Raw genomic sequence first — 13685 nt, 5'->3', positions numbered from 1 at the left:
TAGACCTTAGAGCCCAGCAGGCTGTGGGGTTCCCAGCACTGCGACAGCAACACCAGCAGTACTGCAGCTCTCAGCCCAGAGGAGCACGTGCTGGAAACCTGAAATACTTCACAGCCCTGACAAGCTAACAAGAAAGAAGGTATGTCTTTCCAAAAGTCGTCCCATCTTCCAGGGGACACTTGCCAATACTGACACGTTTCAGTTTTGACAAAATGGTGGTTTGTGACAAAAAAGAACACATTTCACTGGAGCACTCCTGGGGAGCTTTGTTCCAGGTAAGATAATAGATCCATCAGAAGTAGCTTAAAAAAACCCAACAAGTACCATATTAATTGCACAGAGCTGGGCTAGCACCTTGCTTATTGAGGACCAGAAATACCAGTCACATCAGTTTACTCTCAGCAAGCAGTACAAGAAGGTCAGAAACCCCTCCCGTGCATGCCAGTCACTTGACAAAAACATCATGTATCACATGAGGAATGCAACTACTGCCACTGGAGTCACCACCAGGCTTTCCTGAAGTGACCAGGTGCTTCACTGGCCCACTCAGAAGTACACTATGCAAGGGTCCCTATGACCTTCCATGAATTATATTTGCTATGCTTCACACAAACACCACTGCGTAAGTCGCTGGGAAGCTAACCACCTCTGTCACGGCACCTCGCTGACTCAGACTGTCAGGCATAGGAGTTGCAAGGACAAAAATTAATATTTCTTGCTCTTGTGGGTTTGTTGGGACTTTTTTGAGGGAAGGGATTAATATAGTGTACATTAGGTATCATTTATCACGCTTCTACGTTCCTGTAGGTCAGTAAGCTTCAGCAAATTATTCCTGGCTTTACACTAAAATTAGGTTTATAGCAGAACCTAGTGCTTGCCCTATTAAGTCTGCCAGACACCAGATAAACCTCCCTGACAGTTTTTCCACAAATTTTCCCACAGCAGCAGCCTGCAGACATCAAATAATTTTAAGTTATTACTAATCAATTTAACAACATCATGTTGCAAAATAAAGCAACTATCTTTTCTAATTATTTCCATAAATTCAACATGACCCCCTGACCTTTTCTTACTTTTCAAACCAGTGACTTCTTTTTTCCTGTCAGCCAAGATTTTATCATGGACAAAGAGAAATAAATATTATTATAAATAAGTTTAAATATATTTATTATTCTAAAGCATATTTGTATATGCTTTAGTATTTCCCATCCTGATTACATTGTATGTCCTATGTCAACCTCAACCTCTCTCTCTTCTTGCAGCTTTATGAGAAAAAAAATAAGTTTTCATACTGAATTTGCCATTTTTTATTTATATACATCCTCACTAAGTAAGCCCTCACAGATTTCTCACCTGAAGTGTAAGGTGTTATATTCAATCTCCTTGCTTTGCTACCTGGCATTTTAGCCAGCGATCTACTTATCTTATTTCTCATGCTCAAGAATTTTCCTTACAGCAACACAAGTAATTAAACTTTTCTCTAATTTGTAGGAGCTGATACCTACTGGATTCTAAAATCTTAATGATAGTAAATAAACAGGCCTTTTTAGCATGCTGAAAAGCATCAAAAGCATGAGACTACATATCCTTGCAAAAGATGGCAGGAAAAAAAAACAAGGGTTGCCTGGAAGGGTAACCCCACTATTCTGGCATTACCAGAGCAGGGCAACCCTGCCTCTTCATATACATTCACTTGCCCTTGTGCTACAGCAGCCATAGGCAGAAGCCAGAAGACCCCTCTAATTTCATTTCTGCCCAAATTCTTTGCCAATTAGGTATGAAAATTGAGTTTAACACATTTCAAATCCCACAGGTTGCCATGGTGTCCTGGTTTCAGCTGGGATAGAGTTAACTGTCTTCCTAGTAGCTGGTGCAGTGCTATGTTTTGAGTTCAGTATGTGAAGAATGTTGATAACACTGATGTTTTCAGTTGTTGCTCAGTAGTGTTTAGACTATAGTCAAGGATTTTTCAGCTTCTCATGCCCAGCCAGGGCACCTGACCCAAACTGGCCAATGGTGTATTCCATACCATGTGACGTCCCATCTAGTTTAGGAACTGGGAAGGGAGGGGCAGGGATTCGCCACTCGGGGACTGGCTGGGTGTTGGTCGGCGGGTGGTGAGCAATTGCCCTGCGCATCATTTGTACATTCCAATCCTTTTATTACTACTGCTGTCATTTTATTAGTGTTATCATTATCATTATTAGTTTCTTCTTTTCTGTTCTATTAAACTGTCCTTATCTCAACCCAGGAGTTTTACTTCTTTTCCTGATTTTCTCCCCCATCCCACTGGGTGGGTGGGGAGTGAGTGAGCGGCTACGTGGTGCTTAGTTGCTGGCTGGGGTTAAACCACGACAGTCATTTTGGCGCCCAACGTGGGGCACGAAGGGTTGAGATAATGACAAACCTGACGAGAGCTTGTTAAAACAAATTTGTTTTAAGCGTTCATTATGTTGATTTATGTATTTTTTGAGTTGTTGCTCTGGTTTTTAAGGCTCTGTTATGTATCACCTCGCTTGTTGTATGTAGTTCCTCTTCTACTGCTTATCATCCGTGGGAGGTGGATTAAGGTTTTCGCTTTGATGTATGGTATAACTCTGGTTTATGGTATGATAAAGTCATTGGCTGTGGGATTAATCCGGTATTTGCATTTAGCATTGTCACCTTTATACTGTGGGAGCCATCTGTGGGAAACTATTAATAATTATACCATTTACCTTTCCTCCATGGAAAACCAGTCTGTGGGTGGGGTACCTTTCTTCCCCTCTCCTTTCTCCTTCAGTCCAGTTACAATGGTGTTTGAGAATTTTGAAAAATTTGAATACTCCTGGAATGTTGGGACTAGCACGGTCCTAGCCCTACTGCTAGGAATTAGCATACTTCTGAATGTGGTTCAGCTCTGGTTTAAGGTTAAACAGCTATTTAAGAAGATCACCCAGAGATGTGCCTCAAGGCTGGATAATTATGAGTGGCAGGGTGTGTGGGGTAGCATGGGCAAGTACCTAGGAAAGTGGGCACCTCCAATGTTTTAGAAATTCACCCCTGAACAAGTGCAGGATCCAGAAGAGCTAGTAAAATATTTGGAAAAGGTATGCTGTCACCCCAGCAGCTCCAGAGAGATACAAATCACTGCAATGTGCTGGGGCCTGGCCCATGCCTATCGAGCCCTGTTTGACACCATTCAGTACCCTCAAGGGGAAGAGAAAGTCTCTGGATCTAACAACAAAACGATGAGCACCGCGGCCACCCAAACCTTGGCAACAGGCGCTGCGGCCCCTCCAGCCCCGGCAAGGAGCATTGCAGGCACCCAGACCTTGGTGACAGGCGCCATGACCCCTCCAGCCCCGGCGACGAGAACTCGGGCTACCCAAACCTCAACAACAGGCACTGCAGCCCCTCCAGCCCCGGCAATGAGCACAGCAGCTACCCAGACCTCGGCGACGGGCACTGCAGTTATCCAAAACCCGGTGAGGGATACTGCAACTGAACCAGCGGACCAACCTGCACCAGCATCAGTTGCCCCTGTACAGAAAAAGAAATATACAAAAAAATCAGTTCGCTTAGCGAAGGATGAAGATGAACCAGGGACCTGCACAGGAGATCCAGTTTCTGGGAATAAAATGGCAAGATGGACATCGTCAGATCCCAATGGATGTGATTAATAAAATAGCAGCTATGTCTCCCCTGACTAATAAAAAGGACACACAGGCCTTCTTAGGTGTCGTGGGGTTTTGGAGAATGCATATTCCAAATTACAGTTTGATTGTAAGCCCTCTCTATCAAGTGACCCGGAAGAAGAATGATTTTAAATGGGGCCCTGAACAACAACAAGCCTTTGAACAAATTAAACGGGAGATTGTTCATGCCGTAGCCCTTGGGCCAGTCCGGACAGGACAAGATGTTAAAAACGTGCTCTATACTGCAGCTGGGGAGAATGGCCCTACCTGGAGCCTCTGGCAGAAAGCACATGGGGAGACCCGAGGCCGACCCCTGGGGTTTTGGAGTCGAGGATATCGAGGATCCGAGGCTCGCTATACTCCAACTGCAAAAGAGATATTGGCAGCGTATGAAGGAGTTCGAGCCGCCTCAGAAGTGGTTGGTACTGAGACACAGCTCCTCTTAGCACCCCGACTGCCAGTGCTGGGCTGGATGTTCAAAGGGAGGGTCTCCTCTACACATCACGCGACTGATGCCACGTGGAGTAAGTGGATTGCACTGATCACACAACGGGCTCGCATAGGAAACCCCAGTCGCCCAGGAATTTTAGAAGTGATCACGGACTGGCCAGAAGGCAAAGATTTTGGAATGTCACCAGAGGAGGAGGTGGCACGGGCTGAAGAGGCCCCGCTGTATAATAAACTGCCAGAAAATGAGAGGCAATATGCCCTGTTCACTGATGGGTCCTGTCGCATCATGGGAAAACATCGAAGGTGGAAAGCTGCTGTATGGAGTCCTACACGACAAGTTGCAGAAACTGCTGAAGGAGAGGGTGAATCGAGTCAGTTTGCAGAGGTGAAAGCCATCCAGCTAGCATTAGATATTGCTCTATCTCTATACTGACTCATGGATGGTGGCAAATGCCTTATGGGGGTGGTTACAGCAATGAAAGCAGAGCAACTGGCAGCGCAGAGGTAAACCCATTTGGGCTGCTGCACTGTGGCAAGATATTGCGTCCCGGCTAGAGAATCTGGTTGTAAAAGTACTTCATGTAGATGCTCACGTACCCAAGGGTCGGGCCACTGAAGAACATCGAAACAATGAACAGGTGGATCAGGCTGCCAAGATTGAAGTGGCTCAGGTGGACCTGGACTGGCAACATAAGGGTGAGCTATTTATGGCTTGGTGGGCCCATGATACTTCAGGCCATCAGGGAAGAGATGCAACATATAGATGGGCTCGAGATCGAGGGGTGGACCTGACCATGGACACTATTGCGCAGGTTATCCATGAATGTGAAACATGTGCTGCAATTAAGCAAGCCAAGCGGTTAAAGCCCCTGTGGTTTGGAGGGCGATGGCTGAAATATAAATTCGGGGAAGCCTGGCAGATTGACTATATCACACTCCCACAAACTCGCCAAGGCAAGCGCTATGTGCTTACAATGGTGGAAGCAAGCTGGAAACATATTCTGTACCCCATGCCACTGCCCGGAACACTATCCTGGGCCTTGAGAAGCAGGTCTTGTGGCGACATGGCACCCCAGAAAGAATTGAGTCAGACAATGGGACTCATTTCCGAAACAACCTCATAGACACCTGGGCCAAAGAGCATGGCATTGAGTGGGTGTATCATATCCCCTATCATGCACCAGCCTCTGGGAAAATTGAGCGATACAATGGACTGTTAAAGACTACATTGAGAGCTATGGGAGGTGGAACCTTCAAACATTGGGATACACATTTAGCAAAAGCCACCTGGTTAGTCAACACCAGAGGATCTGCCAATCGGAGTGGCCCTGCCCAGTCAGAATTTTTACATACTGTAGAAGGGGATAAAGTCCCTGTAGTGCACATGAAAAACATGTTAGGGAAAACAGTCTGGGTTACTCCTGCCTCAGGCAAAGGTAAACCCATTCGTGGGATTGCTTTTGCTCAAGGGCCTGGGTGCACTTGGTGGGTGATGCAAAAAGACGGAGAAGTCCGATGTGTGCCTCAAGGGGATTTGACTTTAGGTGAAAATAGCCAGAATTAAACTGTATGATATTAGTTGCTATATAATCCTGCTACTGTATGTTATCATTACTATAATTGTTATATGCTATATCCATAGTACTATAGTAAGAATCACTTGGATCAAGCAAGAAAGAACTGTGATAAAACTGAGCAAAGCGCCGTAGAGGTGGAACCAGAACTGACTCCAGCATGCAACAATCCAACGGCGCACACCATCCTCCTACTGCATCAAATGTCATCTGCTCATCACACCACACTGAAGCCCAATTCTGCTCTACCGACTGAGAGGACTTTGCACCATCCCTTCCGCCCAGACAGACTGGTACGACAGATGGAGCCCAGAGTCGGAAACTAAATGAACTCAACAAACATTTTATGAACATAACCCATGAACTAAAGAACTGATATCTCTGTGTGTATATACTTTTTTATATATATATATATATATATATATCATTGTTCATATGTCTCAAAGAGATGGAAAGGTGGTGATGATTGATCAGAATGTAGCTAAAGGTATGGAAACTGAGCATGACGTCAATGGTATAGAATAAGGGGTGGATACTGTCCTGGTTTCAGCTGGGATAGAGTTAACTGTCTTCCTAGTAGCTGGTGCAGTGCTATGTTTTGTGTTCAGTATGTGAAGAATGCTGATAACACGCTGATGTTTTCAGTTGTTGCTCAGTAGTGTTTAGACTATAGTCAAGGATTTTTCAGCTTCTCATGCCCAGCCAGGGCACCTGACCCAAACTGGCCAATGGTGTATTCCATACCATGTGACGTCCCATCTAGTTTAGGAACTGGGAAGGGAGGGGCAGGGATTCGCCACTCGGGGACTGGCTGGGTGTTGGTCGGCGGGTGGTGAGCAATTGCCCTGCGCATCATTTGTACATTCCAATCCTTTTATTACTACTGCTGTCATTTTATTAGTGTTATCATTATCATTATTAGTTTCTTCTTTTCTGTTCTATTAAACCGTTCTTATCTCAACCCAGGAGTTTTACTTCTTTTCCCGATTTTCTCCCCCATCCCACTGGGTGGGTGGGGAGTGAGTGAGCGGCTGCATGGTGCTTAGTTGCTGGCTGGGGTTAAACCACGACATATGGGGAAAAAAAAAAAAATCCTTGTAGAGTATTACATATTCAAGTCATAACTATAGACAGGCACTTGCTTGATAGTAGGAAGACTAAGAAGTTAAGAGGGGTTGAGGGGATATCATCCTACTTTGCTTTACAGGTGAAAACTATTTAGTTCATACACTGCCAAACAGTTACAATTCTAAAATGTTGCCCAAGATGTCACTTTCATGATTAATTTTTCATAAAATTCAAATGCATAATTTTTAGGGGGGGTGTTGTGTTTTGGGGGCTTTTTTGATCAGGTTTTAGTGTCTGTTCTCTGAAGAACCAGTTCTGTTTAGACTATTTCAGTGCTTTGAATTTCTCTGTTGAAGAGAACCCCTCTGTGATAAACCCCTCATTTTTTAAACCTGATGAGGTACTAGACTGAAAAATATATATACACACATTATATATTACATACACAGTTCATGAACATAAGTTTCTCTAACGGAAAAAAAAATCTAGGTTCATTTTCATGACTGCCTTCATTGGGACAGGCAATACAAAGGCTAACCTAACTTCTTCTGACCTGTTAATGAGACCCTTTTTCCACACACATTATGTATTCCACGCTAATTAAGAAAGAAAGTTAAGCTGCACCCTGTGTAAGGCAGTCTGCTTGGCTTGAGAATAGGAGCTGCACTTCATCTCCTTTCCAATCAATAATCCATAAACTGGGGTTGAGTGTGCAGGCCGCTTGCCAGTCAGCTGTAGCTGAGATCTCATCTTTTCTAAGCCTTTCCTTTTCTTTCATGGTTCAGTCGGCTCTGCCCAAACGAAACGTTTCAAATGAATAAAACAAACACCCGTGTCTTTTAGTACTCTAGTTTATCATTCATTCCCCTGAAGACCAACATTTTTCACATGTAGCGAATCCAGATTTTAATGAAGCCTGGAAAAAACCTGCATCAAGATGGGTGTTGTCCAGGCTTCCACTAGAAACAAACAGGTCCACTGTGAAATGCAGTAATATACATAGCACCTTGTATGAAGTGTTAGGTTTTAGTTTCAAAACTATTAAATCTATGGAGGTTTATGTATTTGCAAACTTTCAACTTTACAGGTATTCATTAGGTATACAAAGCACACACAAAAAGATTGCTGTATACCAATTTCTGTGCCTTCAACTTCACATTAAAATTTATTTTTAACTAATTTACCACCTTACAGGTAAATTTTGAAAGTTTTCTTTTAAAGCATCACTTCAACATGCTTCACTGTTAAACCCTGGTATCCCTGAAGCTATTATAGTTGGCTTTAACCAGTCAGGCTACTGAAACCTTTTCAGTGACCTCGGAATTTAACGACAGGTATGCAGAAGCAGTATTTCATTTTTTTAATAAAGTCAGAAGAAAAACATAAAAAGCAGTAATACGGTATCATAGTGATGATGCCTACAGCCAAGAACAGAAGAGTGCAAGCTACTGGTTTGGCAGGTTTTCTAATATCAAGCATATAATATTTTGTTTCATGTAAATGAGTTAATTCTTTCTTGTGCTTATTCTGTTGTTGCATTACAGTCATTCAGTTGTCTGAGTTAACATATTGATGTACTCCAATTATGGACACATGTTGCCATGTACTTATTTTAAATTTTTCAGGCATTGTTTCTAATTTTTCTCCCCTAGAAAGGGGAAAAAAAAAATAAATCACAATCTTTAATAAAGAAGATACCTAGGGCAGATTTTTGTCCTCTCCTTGCTAATTGGTAGAGATATAACTGGAAAGAAACCAGAAAACTATACTATTAAAAGTGTAAGGACACCATAAAGTGAACATGCATATTTATAGCTCCCTATATAAGCAAATCTCTTCAAGATTTCTTCGGGAGATGGAAGTATTGTGTGCGTACATACAATGCATTCACTAGTGATAGCCCAAACTGTAATTGATACTTGATCCTTTCAATGCACACTAAGATAAGAAAAGGAGAGATGGGGGCTGGGAGCAGTCTTACAAGGCTTAGTATTAAATTTTTAATTTTAAAAAGTGTTATTTCAGCTGCAGTGACAAAAGTAAAGCTACCTTTGAATTCAAATTATTTGTCAGCTCCTGTGCTATGGTAAACATTACATCTGAAAAAGAAAAGATTCTTTTCAGGTTTATAAATCCCCTCAGAGCATTTCAGTGAATAGTATTTCCATTGATAAGCTGTTTTTTGGAGGGATTCTTCTTTCAGGTTTACCCATGCACACAGGTTAAGTAATATAAATACACAGAAAGGTGGCTTCCAGATTCATGATCCATTGTAATAAGATACGCACTTCAAGCAACTAGCAACAGAGTAGCAACATGGTACAATTTAAAATTTTTAAATGTATCTTAGTACTAAGACCAAAATCATTTTTAAGAAAATACAAAGGGGAGAGCATGAGTATTCTTGTGCTTTTTGGCTTGTGAGGTACCAACTGGATTTATGAAACTTATCTTTTGCATGTAACTACTCTGCTTACTGGTCTAGCACATTTCTGCCTCTTAACAATACTTTTAGCTTATCTGTCATTAGTCAAATTGCAACTTTAGAAATAAACTGTCACTTAGTAAATAAGCATGCCCGTTTCTGTAAAAAAAGAGTGGTTGGTTGTTTTGCATGCCACATCCTCTCCAGCCATGACCTGAAACATGGTACTCCGAAGGAACACAGAAGACATCCAGCATTTCCATCCCCTTGCACTGTTTCTCAATAACTGTCACATCCTACCAAGGTTTGGACTCAGCCACTAATCTAATGAGGGACACAGTGGATGTCATATATTTGGAGGGTAGCATTATTGCCTCTCCATCCATATTAAGTCAGATGACCCCCAAAATGGCATTAAAGGGGTATGTGTGGTTTTTGTTTGTTTGTAAATAAGAGGCCAATTCCTGCTGTTAATGGTGGAAAAAAAAAAATCAATGTTCATCATAAGGAAAATGGAAAAAATTTCAATTAAAATAAATTTTGTACAAGAAGCAATCTACAGAAAAATATTTTTTTTCTTTTTTTGCAAAGAGAAAAATTTTAAAAGAAAGCCACATGTTCCTCATCATCTTCAGTCTGTCACCAGATCAACCTGTGACCGAATGTTTCCATTTTCAATTGAAATACTGGTGAGGTCAGGGGAACTAGGGATCTCCCCATTTTCTCAGATCTCAAGACACCCTGCTGATATTTAAAGCAGCACTGAGGATAGTATCCAAAAGGGATGTTTTGGATTGCAATATAAATGCATAGCAGGATGCACATCTCCGTGGGGCAAACAGCTAAGCCTGTCAACATCTGCTGCAGAGAACCTGACTGTGCGTAAGAAGCTCCATGGATGCACTTGCCACAGGATGTAAATTAAAACTATTAAAATTCATAGGGCACAGTACAAGAATGAAAATAAAGGAAGAGCGACAGTATTAAACTTAGGAGAAGAGATCAGGTTTTACATTTTTCCAACTGAGCTCATGCTCACAATCCTAAAACACTTGCCACCAAGCAAGTCATACATACTGCTGGCAGACAGACATTGCCTTTGGGACACTACTCACTACTTCTATTTTTAATTTCTAGGGCATTGTTCTATGCAGTGTGCAGGCAAGGAGGGGGAAATTCCTTAAATGAAAACCTACTGAAGACTAAAGCCATTCAGCATTAAAGTGATTTCTGGTTGTAGCAAGGAGGAGACAATACATTTTGTTGAGAAATAAATCACCTGCTAAGAGCTGGAAGCAGACAACTGCTTTTACAAGCCTACCCATCACACTAAACTTGACTTGCTGTATTTTACACAGCACGTCATGAGGTAATTTTACTGCTGTAGTTGCATGGCATGTAATGATATCTGGACTGTAATTATACATGATGCAGCACCTATTTGGATAACATGGCCACAGTACTGGGTGATGAAATATTGCACTACCTCTTGAAGATTACTCAAAATATACCTGGCACAAGGACACCTGGCAGGAAGGAGATCAATTGCCCTTTACACTGGAGCTGACCCAAGGAGAACAACAGTTCAGAAGATTTCATTTACTGATCAACAACTTATTTCAAAAGTAATCATTAAAGGGACTCTTTAATGCTCAAAAAGCATGCTCTTTCTCCGCTCCCCACCCGAAGCCTTATTGCTCTCCCTGTTACCATTTGTACTTTAGAAGAGATGCTGAAATCCAGTGCAAAGGGGAAGGGGGGAAAAAAAAAACAACCCACCACTTTTAAAATAACACAGTTTTATTGAAAAAGAAATGTTTAGCCTTTCACCAAATGATGGATGCCTTATGCATACAGATAATTTTCTGTTCTTCCCTGAGGGTGGGCACAGCCCCCCTGCCTGGGTGAAGGGCAGTTACAGGTACGCAGAGAGCGGAAAACATCAGCAGGGTTCAGAAACCGCTCCCACCATGCAAGCTGGGTGCTGCTTCGTAGATTAGCAAGGGCAGCTTCACCTTACAGGAAAACTGCCATTCCCTTCAGCCCAGCTATCCAAAAACTTTACGTGGTGAGAAGCACTTCTCGCCACAAGAAAACTGTGAAGTATTTTTCAAGGTTTCCAGTTCCAAGTGGCATTTCTGGAGCAGTCAGCTGCTGGGAGGAAAGCAACTACACCTGCGGCACAGAAATAGCCAGAGTCCAATGCAACTCCAAGGAAATCTGAAGTCCAACCAAGCATTTTGTCATCCTGTTTTTACAGCTGAAACACTTCAAAAGAAAAAAAAAATCTTAATTCCTTTACAAAGTAGACAGAGCTTCTTTTAACTTCTTATTTATTTTTTAATTTATTGGGAGAGTATTTTTTCCTCTACCAACTTAAAAGACTTTATGTAACAAAGCTTCAAGTAAAATCAGAGTAATGTTTCATTATCTGCTGTAAATAACAAATGATCTACTACCTCAGAGCCTTCACTGAACATTAGTCTACTAAAATCTCAGGCAAAGAGCCAAATTCTGGATTTGTGAATATGCATGTGCCTCTCACCAACTTCAGTGTGAGCCATGTGAGTGAATCTGAAAGCTGAAGTTGGCTCTAATTCATGTTTTAAGCCTAATGAACTGGTAATAATCAAATTATTTGCTCCATTTTTGCCTTGTATTTTTAATAAGATACATTAACAGCAAGATTAGGTAAAAGAAATAGAGCACAAACAGAAATTCCCAATACACAGCTCCTCACTGACCTTAAGTATCTCTGGTAAAGTCAGAAGACTAAACAAATTTTGGAACAAAAAAACTCTGATTTTTTCTTTAGGTTACTGATTTTTTCTATTTTCTGTTCTGTGCTGGATATAATTTAAAATGTATATTTATTGCACATCAGAATAAGGTAAGTAATACAAACCAATTCACTTGGCTTCAGTCGAGTTCAGTATTACTTACTGCATAGGAACATCTATTAGACGAGTGTCCCATCAGCCAAAAGAACAGGGCCAGAACAGTGAGAGTGACTGACAGACAGTAAAAATAGTAGGGAGAGTAGGAAAAAAGCACATGAGGGTCAGACGGAACAAGAGCAACCTGACCAGTGCAAGAGAGAGGCAAAATAGCAGGTACCAGATGCAACTCAATTCTCTGAACTAAGGACATGAAACTCAATTTCTCATGTCATTGCTACATCACAATTTGACTCCTTTAAGCATGCTTTAGGTCTTTTATATATGTATACACACACACATATATACACACACGCTCATTTAACTAGACAACTACCCTGCTAGAAACTGTCAGAGAAACCAGTTTTAAGCATGGGATTGGGACTCCTGTGATATAGACTGACTGTGGTCTGAATTAGGATCACACACTCTGTGTCCTGGAAGGACAAAAATCCACCTATATTCTTTTTAATGCAAATATCATATCTGTATTTCATTAAATAGTTTCAGCAAAACATCAATATTGTGGCTTATCAAACCTATCATGCTTGTTATTTGCTTGTTATTTGTTAAACTAGATTAATAGCATTTCTTTGATTTATTGCAATTTTTGTAATAAATCCGACAGTGCTGCACTACTGCCATCAAAATTCATCTCAATGGGTAGCTTCAAATCACTATCATTGATTTCTAAATAAATGTATTTTAAATCACTCACCATTTAATGTCCCCTTGAGGAAGTTTTGGCCCATATAAACACAATTATTCCTCATTAATTTATAGAAACTAATTTAATTGAATAAGTAATAAGAGTTTCTTTTCCCAGTTCAGTACAAAAAGTAAAACAAAATATGCATATGTCCCTTGAGAAGATGCAATAAAATGAAAATATTTATAAACTAGGGACTTCCCATTTTGGTGTATACAGTGGAAAGGAATATTTCAAGAACAACTGCACCTTTGCATTTCTTATATAATACTAGAACAACTCTGCAGATGACATTACCATTACAAGAAAATATTTAAATGAAGATCAGTAGGACAAGATCCAGAATCAGTCCAACCTTTAAGACAGAATGGCATCACTTTTTCTTGAAAGCAAAACAGCAGCAGTGTAAGATTGACCAAACAGTATATTCCTTCCTCGCCAGCACCAAAGGCAGTTAGGTTTCCCATCACTGACCCAAAGCTCCCAAGAAACTACAAATAGCTTTTACAATACTGGTCATAAGCAGTCTCTTCCTTGCTTTTAACAGTACTTCACAGCTGAGGCAAATACAACTGATCCAAGATTTGGCTGCTTCCATGGATTCTGCTTCACAACTCTGTTCACAAAAGTGAACTTGCTGGAAGTTAATAAAAAGATTAAAACTACTAAAAGCAATGTTTCCATGTAACTAAAACAAACTGGAAAAAGGTAGTCCCTTATGATAACTTGACATCTGCTGCACCAGATGGGAAAAAAAGAAAGGACACAACCCATTTGCCAACCTCATTTTCTAATTGATCCATTCCTGGTTGTTTCTCAAGTTGAAACAAGCCTCCACATTCCCAC

The 13685-nt window shown here is 41.2% G+C and overlaps 1 protein-coding gene across 33 annotated transcripts in view; it reads right to left on the bottom strand.

Moving 5' to 3' along the window:
• The window catches only part of KCNMA1 (potassium calcium-activated channel subfamily M alpha 1), a 529204-nt gene that overhangs the window by 474779 nt on the left and 40740 nt on the right, over positions 1-13685 (bottom strand). Inside the window, exon 2 of one of the 33 annotated variants that reach the window (XM_075025688.1) lies at positions 10998-11462. The exons of the other annotated variants lie outside the window; for them this stretch is intronic. Within the exon in view, the coding sequence (XP_074881789.1) occupies positions 11364-11462 (99 nt within the window). The 3' untranslated portion in view covers positions 10998-11363. Of the gene's footprint in view, positions 1-10997; positions 11463-13685 lie in introns of those variants that run through there. 33 annotated transcript variants of the gene reach the window in all.

The sequence above is a fragment of the Buteo buteo genome, chromosome 4, assembly GCF_964188355.1.
Source record: "Buteo buteo chromosome 4, bButBut1.hap1.1, whole genome shotgun sequence".
In the NCBI taxonomy this organism is placed as follows: Eukaryota; Metazoa; Chordata; class Aves; order Accipitriformes; family Accipitridae; genus Buteo; species Buteo buteo.
The sequence above is the reverse complement of the archived record's forward strand: the minus strand, read 5'-3'. Positions and strand labels throughout refer to the sequence as shown.